Source organism: Nelumbo nucifera, chromosome 2 (genome assembly GCF_055504915.1).
Source record: "Nelumbo nucifera cultivar China Antique chromosome 2, China Antique-T2T, whole genome shotgun sequence".
NCBI classification, from domain to species: Eukaryota; Viridiplantae; Streptophyta; class Magnoliopsida; order Proteales; family Nelumbonaceae; genus Nelumbo; species Nelumbo nucifera.
In genome coordinates this window covers 91,152,111-91,169,225 of record NC_142650.1, presented here as the reverse complement: position 1 = coordinate 91,169,225, position 17,115 = coordinate 91,152,111, and the positions used below count along the sequence as shown (strand labels likewise).

Sequence of the window (17,115 nt, the reverse complement as noted above, 5' to 3'; positions counted from 1 at the left end):
CCGGACACAGGCGCCGACCTGACAACCTGACCCGGACACAGGCGCCAACCTGACAACCTGACCCGGACACAGGCGCCGGCCTGGCAACCTGGCAAGGACACCGACCCGCCGACTGACACAGGCGCCGACCTGACAACCTGGCCCGGACACAGGCGCCGACCTGGCAACCTGGCCCGGACACCGACCCGCCGACAGACACAGGCGCCGGCCTGGCAACCTGGCCCGGACACCGACCCGCCGACTGACATAGGCGCCGACCTGACAACCTGGCCCAAGCGCCGACCTGGCCGCCTGGCACAAGCGCCAACCTGACAACCTCGAGGAGTTCATCACCGTACCCCGGTTCTGACGGGATATGACGTCTTACCATTTGAAAGCTTTTCACCCACCTAACCCGCGAGGGCACCACTATATAAGGACTCCGACCCCCAAAGCTAGGGGAGAAAAAAGTATGGTAACCCCCGCTCTCTAGCTCTCTCATTTCTCTCCAAGCCCTCTGTAATCAGAATGCTAACTTAGGCATCGGAGAGTCCCCGCCGGAAAAATACCCCCGGGTCCTCTGATTCAGTTCTCGCAGGTCCCTCAGCTCCTGCCGTCTACAAAGGAGAGAAAATCACCTCACGCGGAGGGTAGTCGGGTTGCGCTGCACCAGGGAGCTCCACCATCCTCTGAGTTGCAGACCGCCTAGGAGCAAGTCAAGTGACGAGTTCGCCATCAGGCAGTTCGCCACCAGGGAGCACTACCAGGCAGTTCGCCATCAGGCAGTTCGCCACCAGGCAGTTCGCCCCTAGGCAGTTCGCCACCAGGGAGCACTACCAGGCAGTTCGCCACCAGGCAGTTCGCCACCAGGCAGCTCGCCACCGGGCAGTTCGCCACCAGGGAGCACCACTAGGCAGTTCGCCACCAGGCAGTTAGCCACCAGGCAGTTCGCCACCAGGCAGTTAGCCACCAGGCAGTTCGCCACCAGGCAGTTCGCCCCCAGGCAGTTCACCACCAGGCAATTCGTCACCAAGTAGTTCTCCCCCAGGGAGTTCGCCACCAAGTAGCTCATCACTAAGGCACGTCACCACCGGGTCAAACAACGAGGTACTTAGCCAAAAAATTTATACATCACAAAAAATGGTATGTGACCAAAAACGGTTACATCAATTGGCGTCGTCTGTGGGAATACGCTACGAAAAGCTAAGTTCTCATCCTACAAAAGCTAAGTTCTCATCTTACCAAAGCTAAGTCCTCACTTTTTTGAAGATATCACTTTATAGTTTACATTTGTTATGAACTCAAAAACTATGCAGGGGGCTAACAGACTAAGTAGCTCTACCAACCTTACTTTCAATTCAGATAATGCCTCATCAGTCCTCTCCGCAAGGTCCCCCTACAAAGATGAGCTCTTCGTGGCTTCTGCGGGAGTTGACGGCCAACAAACTACATAGGCGCCCTTACCGGTCGAGCCTTCCAAGGCTCCCGTGTGAGCTGGCAACCTAAAGTTAGTAGTGCTGCCCCTGAAGGTCGAGCTCCTAGTAGCTTCTTGTAGGAGTGGGTGACCGGCATTACGAAGCTGATGCAGCACAATCATAGCTCGACACCTCACAGGCAAAGCCTACGGGCCACATTACTGCTTAAGACCCAGTCGCCTCTCCGGCACGGGCAAAGTCAAAAAAGAGTAGACTACGAGTCACTCCCAAAAGCCTACGGGCCACATTACTGCTTAAGACCCGGTCGCCTCTCCGACACGGGCAAAAGTCAAAAAAGAGTAGACTACGAGTCACTCCCAAAAGCCTACGGGCCACATTACTGCTTAAGACCTGGTCGCCTCTCCGACACGGGCAAAAGTCAAAAAAGAGTAGACTACAAGTCACTCCCAAAAGCCTACGGGCCACATTACTGCTTAAGACCCGGTCGCCTCTCCGGCACGGGCAAAAGTCAAAAAAGAGTAGACTACGAGTCGCTCCCAAAAGCCTACAGGCCACATTACTGCTTAAGACCTGGTCGCCTCACCGACACAGGAAAGTCAAAAAAGAGTAGACTACGAGTCACTCCCAAAGCCTACGGACCACATTACTGCTTAAGGCCCGGTCGCCTCTCCGGCACGAGCAAAAGTCAAAAAAGAGTAGACTACGAGTCACTCCCAAAGCCTACGGGCCACACTATTGCTAAATATCCAGTCGCTTTCTCAGCAGGAACAAAATCAGCAAAAGTGAACTATAAGTTGCCCTAGAGCCTAAGGGCTACACTACTGAACTGGTGGAGACCCCCTCGTCTTATTGGCAGCTCGCCACATACAGGCAGCTCCCAATGCCTAAGGAATTAGATCAAAACTTACTAGCTCGTCGACTTACGGACCAAAAGAAATCTACTCCCTTCCCTGAGTTACTCTCAGCTCGGGAGTGGGGGGCAATTGATGAGGGCAGATTTGGCCCTCCAGTGAAATTGCGACACATGGCACCTCGTGACAACTAGGCAAGCACCCAGGCAACAACTTACCAAGTTGGTGTCCCCCCCGGGCACCGGTCTGGCTGGCCTGGCGCGACCTGGCACGGCCTGCGCACGACCTGGCCGGATCAACCTACCACAGGCGCCGACCTGGCAACCTAGCCCGGACACAGGCGCCGACCTGGCAATCTGGCCCGGACACAGGCGCCGACCTGACAACCAGACCCGGACACAGGCGCCGACCTGGCAACCTAGCCCGGACACAGGCGCCGACCTGGCAATCTGGCCCGGACACAGGCGCTGACCTGACAACCTGACCCGGACACAGGCGCCAACCTGACAACCTGACCCGGACACAGGCGCCGACCTGGCAACCTGGCCCGGACACCGACCCGCCGACTGACACAGGCGCCGACCTGACAACCTGGCCCGGACACAGGCGCCGACCTGGCAACCTGGCCCGGACACTGACCCGCCGACAGACACAGGTGCCGGCTAATTTAGGCATCGGAGAGTCCCCGCCGTGAAAATACCCCCGGGTCCTCTGATTCAGTTCTCGCATGTCCCTCAGCTCCCGCCATCTACAAAGGAGAGAAAATCACCTCACGCGGAGGGTAGTCGGGTTGCGCTGCACCGGGGAGCTCCACCATCCTCTGAGTTGCAGACCGCCTAGGAGCAAGTCAAGTACGAGTTCGCCATCAGGCAGTTCGCCACCAGGCAGTTCGCCACCAAGCAGCTCGCCACCGGGCAGTTCGCCATCAGGTAGTTCGCCACCAGGGAGCACCACTAGGCAGTTCGCCACCAGGCAGTTCGCAACCAGGGAGCACCACTAGGCAGTTCGTCACCAAGTAGTTCTCCCCCAGGGAGTTCGCCACCAAGTAGCTCATCAGCAAGGCACGTCACCACCGGGTCAAACAACGAGGTACTTAGCCAAAAAATTTATACATCACAAAAAATGGTACGTGACCAAAAACAGTTACATCAATCATGATAATTGCTTTTTCTATGGTTTTGTGATTTTTTTTTTTGTCTTTAGTATTACACAACACATTGCAAATTTTGATATGAATTGCAATTTTCAGTTATACCATTGACTTTATTGCTTTTATCATATCATTAGCTTTTTTCCCACTCTTAGAAATATATATATATATATATATATATATATATATATATATATATATATATATATATCGAGATTTTTTATATTGTTTAATCGAAACGAACCGATACCTTCGATTTTTTAAAACCACTGAACCGATCGATTCGGTTAACTGATTTCTCGATTTGGTTTTTCGGTTCTTTTCTCACCCGCCTCCCCCGCCTCTCTCTCTCATTCCTTCTCTTTTCTCTTCACTCTTCTCTCTTTCTCTTTCTCTTTCTTTCTCTCTTTCTCATCACCGGCGTCGTTTACAGACCACCATCCACCTCTGTTATCACGAAAGGGATTTTATACCAGCGAAAATCGTTTGGTTACTCCTCCAAGTATTCGATGATTTTTCACCGTTTTCTAGGACGCTTCTCATCTTCCATCATCCACAATCGTTCTGTAGTATTTTGGCTTCCCCAATCTATCATATAAGCTCTGTTTCGTTTCCCGGTTGAACAGAGCCGACCGCAGCAAGTCTTATTGGAAGTTTTACGCTAACGTTCAGGCGAATCTTACACTGGAATCACTCCCCTTCTCATCAACCGCTTGGATATAGCCCCGGTCACCACTGTCGTCCGAGAAGTCGATCTGAAACGAATAGACCCCTGTTGCATCGTGCGAATTCAGGCCGGCATACAGCCCAGGTAAGTCCTACTCTCACTGTATTTTTCTTTTTTTTTTCGTTTTCTGTGCTTTTTCTTCTCCCATCTGCGATGAGTTTCGGTGAATAATTGATCATTTCTTGCATTTTTTTGTTGTGATTATCTTCTCTGATAATGCTACTGCTGGTTCCGCTTTCATTTTATGCCATTTTTCTTTTCCCTTTCTTTTAAGCTTGAAAACCAGTTTGGATAAGAAAGCTGAGAATCTTCGAATCCAGACATATCACCCCTATCCTCTCAGCTGTTTGATTGGTCTGTTTGCTTGCTATGTTTACTATGATTAAGACCAATATTAGTTTCCGATTTACTCCATTTCATTGGTTGTTGATCCGAATCAGATTGATATCATATTCTCATGATAGTTTTATGAGTCGGATTGAACAATTAATTACCTGGTTCGGCTTAGATGAGAAACACAGGTTCATCTCGTTATTCGGTTAAGTTGAACTTTGATCTCAGAGAGGACTGTCAGTGTGATATTTCAGTTCATTGAAACACATCCCATCGTGATTAATATAAATAAACAAATACAGTAAAAAAGGAGGGGGGGGGGGGGGGGTAGAGAGAGGAAGAGAGAGAGAAATGGTCGCGAAGATGTGAAAGAACCGAAGTGATTCCTCTATTTTGCGGATTCTGAATGAGAAGGGTAATTGGCAGATTGGCAGGGGAGGCCAAATTAACCCAATAAAAATAAATAAATAGTAAATAAATCAGGTCAAAGGTGAAATGGGGAGGCTAGTATAGGCTCAGACTTGCTTAGGTGAATGAGGAAGAATGAGCCATTGAAAGGGGAAACAATAATAGAAAAATGAAGTAAAAAAACATAAAAATTAAAAATGGGTAGAAATAGTAAAATAATAAAAAATGTTAAAAAATAAAAAAGTAGAAAATAAAAAAGGAAATAAATAAAACGTAATTCCACAAAATAGCTATACAAATTAGGTTCCATAAGAGAATAACATAAACAAATGATAAAACTATAAAAAAATATTGTGTTGTTTTGTTTTTGATTTGTTGATTATTAATATGTTCCCAGTCATTTAAATGATTGTTTTTCTTATGTTTTTTGTGCCTGATTGAAGCCCCATGTGGGCCCCCACCTATTGGACAGGGGAGAGGAGTGCCCTAACCCCTTCCCTCTCCCATCCGAGTCTTACTCAGACTGGTGTAGCCAGTGCCTTAGGTTCGGAGTCACTAATAAACCAAAAACGCTTTCAGATGTAAATCACGGAGGTCTCATCATCTCCATTTCATTTACTTGATGAGTGGCGACTCCAAATTAACCAAAGCGAACTGTTTTCTGACATTCACAGTTATTAAAAGAGTTAAATGGTTAACAAGACACATGACTATTAGAGTCCAATGGATGGGTAGGTCGGCAAATGCTTTCGCTAATTTGCTAGCCAAACAAGGGGTGTCTAGGGAAGAGATTTTCTGGGCAAGTTTGTAACTTTTTTCTTGTTGCTCTTGTTCCACTGTAATGTTTAGGAGAGGTGCGAAGGGAAGCATGTAACAGCTTATCTTCTTTGATCAATGGAATTATCTTTCAATTATCAAAAAAAAAATGTCTAGTATCCTCCTCACCATACATAGCACAGTCGGAATCCAAATTCATTCCTTTGTTGCAAAGGAAGACCTTACTGGGAATTCTTTTCCTGAATTAAGAACCATAAAAGTATTTTTATCTTTGGAAAACACTAGATTTTCCAAATTCTTCAAATAACCCCAAGGCCACTGTTTATCTCTCTTTGCTAGGAGCACAAGCCACAAGATACTATAGGCAGACTTAGTTGGTAATTCACCACTTGCCTCCATAAATCAAATAAACTTATCTTCAATACCCGATATAGGCAATGCAGTATTAAGGATCACTCTTTTGGTGTGTCAACTAGGGTATCAAGCACATCAATGTTCCATGAACAAAATACCATCCCCTGCTTCTAAATATTAGAACTGATGATGCCTAGCATATGTATTTTGGCCTAGCAAGGCTAGTCAATGCCTAGGCAACAACAACTAGGCATTTTTTTTATTTCTTTTGAAGGAGTACACAACGGGGGGTAGCCCATCCCCCAACCCATAACCCCCCCCCCCCCAACCCAGGTGCGGGATTCGATCCTAAGTCTCTGCTACAACCAACAGGATACCTTACCAACCCACTGGTTGGCACCGTGCACAACTAGGCATTTTTTCTTTGATAGTTAAAATGAATAAATAAATAAATATATACATATTTTATTGTGTATGTCACTGTATATATATATTATATAGTTACGTTTAGTGAACCACAATTTAATCAATAAGTGATCAAATGACTACAGACTACTTATACCTGATTTTCCAAAAATGAAAATAAAACAGGATCTTGAATAACTTTCCTAGTTTAAAGGAAAACATACAAAGGGATTAGGAGGTCTAGTTTTTAGTTCTATAAATACTCCTATTGACCTAAAGTGGATTACACTTTCATGTCAATGTATAAAGGGGGCGGCATAAATGCATAATTACTTATTTACCCCCACTAAGATTCTCATGTGTTTACCACCTACCTAGTTGGTCATCTAGGCAATGAGCCTCCAAAATGCCTAGGCAATATTGTCACCTAACTAAATTTTATGTTGATTGAGGTAGATTCAGGTATTTTCTACATAACTAGTTTTTCTAAAGACTACTTAAATAAAAATCTACTTAGATCTCCTTCTCAACATGATCTAAAACCCTTTCCAATGCAGCCACCCTTCATTAGTTTATGAATACATGTAAACAATTAGTTTTCTAATAGGGATGATCATTTACGACCTGGTGGCCAGCAAATTTTCAAGCTCAGACAGCTATCCCAGGCCCAGGGCGCTGGCAGCCATAAAGACTGTTAATATGTCGTCATAATCAGGGGAAAGCTTATGGCCACGTGAACTGGATATTGAGAAAGCTTATGACCACGTGAACTAGAGATGTCTGGACTTCATCCTGGGTAAAATGAAATTTGGTCGTAAATGGAGGAATTGGATGACAGTGTGTGTGTGTGTGTGTGTGTGTCTTCTCCTAAATTTTCAGTCCTAATCAATGGTCAAGTGTCGGAATTCTTCGAGAGTTCTAGGGGGTTAAGGCAAGGGGATCCTCTTTCCCCTTTGCTTTTCATTTGCCTTGTGGAGGTCTTTACTCAGTTTAGCAAGTAGGCTGTGGATGGAGGCATGTGGGATGGTTTTGAGGTTTCTCCAGGAGGGGAGAAGGTTCATCTTCTCCAATTTGTAGATGATACTTTATGCTTTATTGATTCCTCGGCTGAGCAGCTTGAATCTATGTTGGGCATTCTTTGCTGGTTTGAGGAAGTGACTGGACTCAAAGACTCAAAGTTAATCTCGGTAAGAGTGTGATTTTTCCTATTGGCCATGTGGAGAATTTGGAGGAGTTAGCTGAGATCTTGGCCTGTCAAGTAAACCATCTCCCAGGGAAATGTTTGGGTCTTCCTCTGGGGGCTAAATTCACTTCCTCTTCTATTTGGGTTCCTGTGATTGAAAGAATGGAGAAGAAATTGACTTCCTGGAAGGCCAAGTACTTCTCTGTAGGTGGTAGAGTGACCCTAATAAAGAGTACCCTTTCCAATCACCCAACATATTTTCTCTCGCTCTTTCCCATCCCTTCCAAGATTTCTAAAAAGTTAGAATCCCTCAAAAGGAACTTCTTGTGAAGGGGGTGGGAAGAAGAAAAGAAAATTCATTTAGTCAAGTGGGATCAGGTCTGTTTGCCTGTCAAAGAAGGTGGGCTGGGAGTGAGAAAACTTAAGATTTTTAATTCTACCCTCTTAAGCAAGTGGATTTGGAGATTTGGCTCTGAGAGGGAGGCTTGGTGGAGGTCTCTGATTGCTGCTAAATATGGTGTGGATTGGAGTAACTGGAGACCTTTGGACCCTTTTCAGACGTGGGGTTGTTCCTTGTGGAAAGGTATTATGAGAAACTTCCCCTCTTTTTTAGAAGGTTTGGAATATAAGGTGGGGGATGGAAAGAGGCTGAAATTCTGGAAGGACCCCTGGTGCCTAAACTCCCCCTTGGCTGAGGTCTTCCCTAACCTCTATCATTGTGCCTCTCCCCCTGATGCATCAGTATTCTCTTGAGTGGGAGGAGGGGAGTGTTGTTTGGTGTCCCCTCTTTAGGAGGAACCTCCATGATTGGGAGCTGGAGCAACTGTTGGAGGAGCTTCTTCAGCTATTGCAGAATCAGTAAGTTTCTGTTGAGGTGGATGACGAGTGGAAGTGGAAGTGCAAGTTACAAAACTATAACCGCTTGCTAATCTCTATGCTTTTGCCTCTAGCATTTTGGAGTTTTTCTTTTCTTTATTCTGAATTCAGGCAGACAGCTCCTAGGAACGTTCACAGCCTATTTTGCTTCTCTTCTTTCCCCACCCAAATAGAGTGTTAAGATGCTGCGGAGATGTGTCGGAGCTGCCATGTTTGGTGTGCATGGGAAGAAAGGAACACCGGAATTTTTAAAGAGAAAATGCTATCCTAGGTAGCTTCAATAGAAAACATCTTTGTAAAGGTAGCTCATTGGAAAAAGACTCTTAGGCAATGGTGTTTGGCAGGCATATTCTTGATAATCTAGGGGAGTCAGGAATTGGAGGTGTCTTTAGAAACCATGGGCATATCTTAGCATTATTCCCTAGCCTTTTTGGAATGGGACTTCACTAGGGCAGAAATAATAGTAGTTCAACAAGGATTGAAGCTGGCTAAAACTTTAAATTTCAGAAATTTGATGACAGAAGGTGATTCCCATGCTAACATGTCACTATAGATATGAAGTTCAGGATGTTAAGAACAAAGATGGAAAGGCACGTAGTGATCATATGAAGATGGACATCTAGATCAGCTAATTGTGTGGCTGATGCACTGGCAAGGCAGGGTGTGGGCAGAAATCAGTTTTGGGGACTGGTTTGGGGGTATTTTTGTAAAAGAGGAATGAAAGAAGAAAGTAAAGGATGGGCAGTAGTAGTTGGCCCGGAATGAGGGCTGCTAAGGCACTTGCTTGTACAGAATTCTTTTATTTGTAATGGTAAGAGAGAGAGAGAGAGAGAGAGTTGGCTGCACCAATCTCCTTTTCTTTTCCTGTAAGTTTTTTTGTGTTTTCCTATTCTTATTTAGGGATTAATGGTCCTTCTCAACTCATCACTATCAGGTTGCGTTCATAATAAATAATCTGCTGACATTACTGATTGAACTGTTCAAACTAGATGGTTGCACTCTGAACTGCCAACCAGATAAAAAAGTTGTTCATCTTTTAAAATATTTCAAGATTCAATACAAGTAGTTGGGTGGTAAAATAGAATGTATAGATAGAGTATGAAAAAGAGGTTATTATTTCAGTACTTATTAGAAGAAAGGGATATATGCAACTAAGCTTTCTGAGAAAGCATTGACATGTGTCTGACATTTGAATATGTACGTTTTTCTAATGAGATTAAGTTGTTACATTCTTATAGAGAATAATCTGCATTAGATAATGTACTTTTTTAATCAACGAAGAAAACTCTATTAATCAAAAGACCAAAGCAAAATATAGAGAGTAAAATAAAATGTATAGATAGAGTAGGAAAAAAGAGGTTATTATTTCAGTACTTATTAGAAGAAAGGGATATATGCAAAGAAAGCATTGACATGTGTCTGACATTTGAATTTGTACGCTTTTCTAATGAGATTAAGTTGTTAGTCTTATAGAGAGTAATTTGCATTAGATAATGTTTTATTTTAATCAATGACGAAAACTTTATTAATCAAAAACCGAAGCAATAGAAGCATCCCTAAGAGATGCGTGAGCTACCTCCTCTCCAAAAAGACATAGATTAATACAAAATGCAGTTACAACTGAGCCCAAGACAAATGCTCCCTATTAACCCCCCTTGCACAATCAGCCAAAACATTTGCTTCCCTTCCCACCCATTGTATGTTTATATTCATGTTCTGTATAAGCCACTTGAATCTCTTTATTTCATTCCTATAGAACCAGATAACAGAATCTGAATCCTTTCCACCACTTTTGAGTCCCCTTTTATCATTAGGGACTCCACTCCAAGCTGATGTGATATCTGCATCAGATAACGTTGTCAATTTCTCATCTAGATTCTTGGGATTTGAGGGAACAGTTATTTTTAACCCTCGTGGTCATTGATTTTCCAATTCCTGTCACTTATCATTTATATATTTACTTCTATTTTAATTTTTGGTCAGGGCTTTTGTTTGCAGAGTGAATCTCATCTTGGTTGTAGGCTCTGTTAAACATACTTGCACTTTTCTAGTCTCCAGAAATTGGAGAACCCACAAACAAGAATGGCTACTACTACAAAAAATGTTGACCCTGAAGAGCTTAAGGAGTGGACAGTTGTTTTACCTCGTCGTGGGAAACAGAGAAGGGGCAGTCTCCCCAAGATTAGAGCTTTAGAAGAGCAACAACAGAAACCGTGGGTCCCAACTGATCTTGAAACTGACCCTGAAAGAGAATCAAAACTGATGCAGAAGATGCAGATATGCATCAAGAAGCTTGAGGACTCAGAATTCTACTGCACTTTCCTCAATCAAATACTCACTCCTGAGATATTAACATATTTTTCTAGGATTTTGGGTTCTGAAATAAAGATGCAGATGGTGGTGTATGGAATTGGCAGTATTGAATCATATGAACCCCCTCGATTGCAGTTGAGCCTTGCAATATTAATAAAGAGAACATTAAATTGGATTGGTGACATTGAAGTGTTTGATCCAGTTCTTTCAGCAATAGAAGTTAGGGTGCTGGAAGCCTTAGGCTGTTGTGTACTATCAGTAAATGAGCAAGGTCGGAGAGAGGCAATAAAGCCAACAATGTTCTTCATGCCACACTGTGAGGCAGTGTTATATGACAATCTCTTAAAAGCAAACTGGCGGCCAGAGCTCTTGAACCGAATGGTATTGTTTGGGAACAGCTTCGAGAGATATGAACACCATGTAGTGGAGTTCAAGAACTCGGTCGTTGTTGATTCAGCAAAGCATGTTTTGAGTATCCGAAGATTTACAAATGAGGTTCCAATTAAGACAGTTTCAGATGATCTTTATAGGGCTTTTCATGATTTGAGCTGGCACTTTTTTAATCTAGAAGCACAAGTGGATCTTCAACTCATTGCATTATAGCATTTTTTTTGTCAATAACAACACATTTTATTACTTTGTAAAAAGGAAATACTTTACATATTTAAAGTGACGTTTCCAGCCCTTTTTCGGATTTATTTGAGTTTCTTTGGCATGTACACATACATCTTGATAGGAGCCTATACTAGACATAAAAATGGATTGCGACCATTCAGTCTGATCCGAGTCTTATAACACTGCGATAGAGCAGGAAAGAAATTCTTTTGTAGAAAAATACTCAGCCTTGACATTTGCTCATAGTGATTATGGCTTTGGGCATAATCTCCATGCTTGGTTATCATGGCTAGGTTGAATAAATGGGATATCTAATGCCCAATACATTATTTAGGAACTCTAGGTCTGTACTCGGGGCCTTGTATCCCCCAGACCCATGAACATGATATTCCTTTTGTGGAATGAAGCAAAAGCATGCTATTAGAAAAGAAGCCCTTGTTTGGATGGACACTCCCGTAAGGGGTGCAAGTCGGGTTGGCCCGAGTTAGTAGTTTACATTGATTTGGGCCCGGGCTTCAGGTTGAGCCCATTAAAATTTTGACAAAACCCCAACCCTAACTCGCACTACACCAAAAGAGGGTTTTGACGACGTTAGAGAAACGTCACCAAAACTACTACAAACGTTGCCAAATACTTTTGCCGACTTTTGTACAAATGTCGTGTCTATAAAAGTCTCAAAATGTTTTTTCGTGACGTTTGCACCCCTACCCGTAGTCCCTTTTATGGTAGAGTCTCTATAAACTGTATGCATCTATTTCCTCGATGAAAGATAGATAGCATTGACAGGCCAATTGAATGCCATGGATCAGAAGATGATCGACCTCAACCAGTGCATGTACCACTTGGATTTGGAGCTGCTAAATTGATCTGCAAAAGAAAATGTCCTATCCAAAGTTCAAAATATTGGTGCTACATATCCTATCGGTAAGCTTGGAAATGGATACATATGACAATATACTTTGGATATACATGAATACAGTAGTAGGATATGGATATGTTTGCATACATTAATTAAACTCCACAAATGCATTAATAAAACCAAAATTAAGGTCAAAATAACTATGAATAAGGTATGACATTTGCTATACATATTTTTACAAATCACTAAATTCATAAAGCCATTAATATATTATTTATTTAAGTTAAATTATTTATTAACAATTACAAAATATATAATAAATTTAAAAATGTATTAGTTTTGTGAGAATATAGAATATCCAAGACACAAATCATATGCAAGTATTATATTTTAATTTTCAACTCAATTGTTTTTATTTATTATTTTTACTTTTATATATTAACAAAAATTAAGTCAACTTAAACTTAAATCATTAAACATTTCATAAATATTATTTTTATTTTTGTAAATAATAAATGTGCTATGTTTTGTAAACAAAAATAATAATTAATAAATTAAAGAAACATATAATCTTAATTTAAAAATATATATCTATTAGACCTTTTAAGATATGTATCATATGCAAACTCATTAATGGACCTAGCATCAAATGCCAATACCAATGATAAGACTTGGTCACTAAATGAATTGATTGATCAAATGCCAATGCCAATGGTAAGACTTGAACTCACAACTTTTTATTTGTACATGCCATCTTGTTACCATTAACCCACTTTTCTACTTATGTTCTTTTTGCCTTTTTAATGTACATATTGTTTAATACACTCACATTTTAAAGAAAATGTTATTTAAAAGGCTTGAACCTTAATCATTTGTTTTAAAAATTAAAGAATTAGCTCTCTAGCATTTGTAAAATATATTATATATAGTATTCATGTGACTCGCATGATATATATAAGAAATTTGACCAATTAGAACTCCCAAGGTGAATTTTGATGAATCCAACCAATTGGATAAAATAATATGTATGTCTATATATATATACATTCCTAAGCTTGAGATTAAGGTTGCAATTGAACCAACACTTAATCAAATAGTACAGATCAAGTTTGATTAGGTTCCATTTGAGTTCCATTCTAATCAAGTTCAAATCTCAAGGTAAGCTTGATTAATTATTTGAACTCAACCTCATAAAAAGTTTGACTAGAAAGCTCGTGAGCCTAGATCCATTAGCATACACATACATATATACATATGTTATAGAATATAAATTTTTATATTATATAAAATATAAGAACATACTATATATTATAATATATATATATATATATATATAATATGAAAATATATTCAATTTTAAGCTTTTGAAACCAAATTCAACCTCATTGAATATTTATTCAAGTTGAGCTCGAATTAAGTAATATTCAAGTCAAATTTGAACACAAAGTCAAGCCTAATAATATTTTTGTCAAATCAAGGCAAGACATGTAGAGGTTCGATTCAGTTGCACCCCAACTTGAGATAAATCTAGATATAAGACATGGGACCAAGTCCAAAATTTTGTGGGATTGATCACCCATGCTACAACTGTTTTCTCTTTCCCAACCGATGATGGTTCAATTGGTATGATCTCTTAAGGCTGCAACTTGGGCCGAGTTAGCTTTAACCCAACTTGGAAAGGTCGGGTCGGGTCAGGTTGATGTTCGGGTTAGGGTTAGGGTTAGGGCTGAAATTTATGAACCCAACTTTACTTTGGGTTGGGTTAGGTTTGACCCAACCCGAACCCAACTCTATATAGTACATATCATATATAAATATTATATATATATATATGATATATTGATTTGTTTAGATGCTTGATAGTCGTATAGCCCCTACCACATACTACCACTTATTTCATTTAAGATAATCACTTCACTTAATCTTAATTGGAAATACTAAAACCTTGATAACATATTTTATGTTTTTTGAATATTTTATTCTTTATCTCTTCTCTGATGTTTGCCACCCATAGCTTACCACCCATAAAAGATCTATTATAAGTCATCATAATAAACTATAGTCATTTCAAACACTTTTTTCTAAATTTTGTACTTAAAGAACCAATAAAAACATCAATTGACAAATACAAATAAAACATAGGATTAATATATGTAATGAAAGTTGAGTTAAGATATAAGATTAAGAAGTTCTACAAGATTTTAAGGAATGGAAAGAATGTTGGATTGGGCCCAACCTGAAGTTGACTTTGGGTTGGGTTAAAGTTGAAGGAATTTAGTTAGGGTTAGGGTTTGGGTTGGGTAAGTCAAGTTGGATTAGGGTTAGGGTTGGTGGTTTAGAACTTAGAGTTGGACTAGGGTTGGCCTCAACCCGACCTAACCCGGCCCAACTTGCAACCCTAGATCTCTACCTAGTTGTAGTAGAGATAAGGGGTAAGGGTATGGGGGATGGGCTCCCCCCACCCTTGTGTAGCCCCAAGAAGAAGAAGTTATCTCTTCAATTCCCTTCATTTAATCACCTCAATATGTGTATTGGCAAACATAAAACCATCAACAAGAAGGTTATAAAGCTAATTAAAATGAATTTTCATGGGGGTACATGGCTATATCTATGTCCAATCTAGTAAGAATTTGATGTGTCTCTGATGTACAATAAATATATGAAACACAAATTCAAATTTGAATTTCAATCTACTATACATTTCAAAATTTTTTATAGGATATCACATCAAAATTTCAACTAATCACATTAAAAACATCACATGATCTATTTACTCTTCATCAGTTCACATTTGACAAGATGTATTTATAATTAATTACTTTAACAACATTAAAAGTGTCACTATAAAGCATTGATTTATTACTGATTCATTTAGGCTCAGTTTAGAAAGAGTACAAATACAAATATGTATGATACAAATACATATAAAATAATACAGAACACAAGGTTTTGCACTCTACATATTTCCAAATTGAGCCTTACAGTTTGAATTATGTTTCAATAATTTCTATAGAGTGCACTATAAATTGTGCCTTGATTCATTCATACAAGTTTGACTATGATACCAAAAAACTTACAACCAATCAATTGGTGTTCTTCAAAAGGTTCCAAATATGAAGCATAAATTCAAAATTTCAAATTTCTATAGAGTCCACTACTATGCATTTCAAATTTTTTTATGGCATCTCACATCAAAATTTCAAACCAATCACATTAAAGACATCACATAGTCTACTTGCTTTTTATTAATTCATGTTTCACAATATGTATTTATTATTAAATACTACTTTAACAACATTTAAGGTGTCAATGTAACGTATCAATTTATCGCTAGTTCATTTACATGAATCATGTTGCAGCAACTTCTATAGAATGCACCATAAATATGCATTGATTCATCTGTCTCATAAAAGTGGTTCTCAACAATACCGGAAAGACATGATTAGGGGTGCAAGTCAGGTTACCCGAGTTAACATTTTACACTGTTTCGGGCTCAGGCTTAGGGTTGGGCCCATTGAAATTTTGACAAAATCCTAACCCTAACCTGGAAAAATTGCACCCCTACACATGATACCAGAAAAACTTATAACCAATCAACCGATATCATAAAAGTGATTTTCAAGCATTTATCAAAATTGCGGGAAGGGGTTGATCTGGCATCATAGATTTACCCATTCATGTATATAGTACCCAAATAGAAACCCATTCGAGTACAATTTAGAAGATAAATAGGGAAAGGGAATTGTGGAATCAATTAGACGACCAGTTCATGTATTTTGTCAACAGAAAAAAAATATATATAAATTGGGACTTAATAAAAAAGAGTGTCTATTCCCAACATGAGCTAATGGTTACAATGAAGAAAAGATAGAGAAAGCCAGCTTTGAATCGGATAAGATCATTGAAAAACAGTTTAAGTGCTTTAAATTGTTTATCCATATAAGAGAGAGAGATCATTGAAAGACACCATACCGGAAGGGTTTTGACTAATCACAACTCTCTGTGAATGTGAATTTTGATGAAAACCCACTTGATTGGTTTCTTTCCGGCATCATAGTGGAATCCATATCCAATTAATATATGAAGAATAAATTCAAATTTGATTGATGAGTGAGACTATTATTCTTTTCAAAATTTTTATAGTATGTCACATTAAAGACTTCATAATTCGACTTTCACTAAATGTATTTATATATCATTAAAGATTAACAGCATTAAAAGGTGCCATTGTAATCTATTGATTTATCACTGGTTCATTTATATTTAGATTATGTTGCAGCAATTTCTATATAATGTATCATAAATTGTGCTTTGGTTCATGCCTACAGTAGGGGTGTAAATCGGGTTGGCCCGAATTAATAGCTTATACTGTTTTGGGCTCGGGTTTTGGGTTGAGACTATTAAAATTTTGAGAAAATCTCAATCCTAACCCGGAAAAGTTGCACCCCTAGCCTACAGTTAAAGGTGTCAATGGGGCGGTTTGGGATTGGACCATGTCCAATCCAAAATCAATTTGGATGGATTGGACAGACCAATAAGACATATTAGATTGGATTAATCCGGTCCAAAATAGTTATTAGATGGGATTGGACCTGGTCCATAACAAATTTATATTGGATTGGGTTGGATTAAGCCAATATCTGGTCCATTGATATAAGATAAGAATATATGTGTCAATGGACCGGCTTTGGGTTGAAACCAATATAAATCAAAAAGAATTTGAACAGATTAGACGGTCCAGACATTGAATTGGATTGGTCCAGATTGGTCCAAAACATTCATTGGATTCAATTGGACCAGTCCAAATTGGTCCAAATCACTATTTGGCCAAAAACTGTTGATTCGGTCA

General features: G+C 40.1%; 1 protein-coding gene across 2 annotated transcripts; it reads left to right on the top strand.

The window, feature by feature from the left end:
* The first annotated feature begins 4,087 nt into the window (after positions 1-4,087).
* SRR1 (sensitivity to red light reduced protein (SRR1)) lies at positions 4,088-11,489 on the top strand. 2 transcript variants are annotated; one of them, XM_010248568.3, is made up of 2 exons: positions 4,088-4,227; positions 10,478-11,489. In XM_010248568.3, exon 2 carries the CDS (start codon positions 10,562-10,564, stop codon positions 11,393-11,395), a length of 834 nt encoding a protein of 277 aa, XP_010246870.1. In that variant the 5' UTR covers positions 4,088-4,227; positions 10,478-10,561; the 3' UTR covers positions 11,396-11,489. The 2 variants fall into 2 exon arrangements, with proteins under 2 accessions (XP_010246870.1, XP_010246869.1); XM_010248567.3 differs by having other exon boundaries at positions 4,089-4,227; positions 10,463-11,489.
* Positions 11,490-17,115: the final 5,626 nt, after the last annotated feature.

Excerpts from the sequence above, each read along its gene's own strand:
- SRR1 (XM_010248568.3), top strand. The coding sequence starts at position 10,562 with ATGGCTACTACTACAAAAAATGTTGACCCTGAAGAGCTTAAGGAGTGG.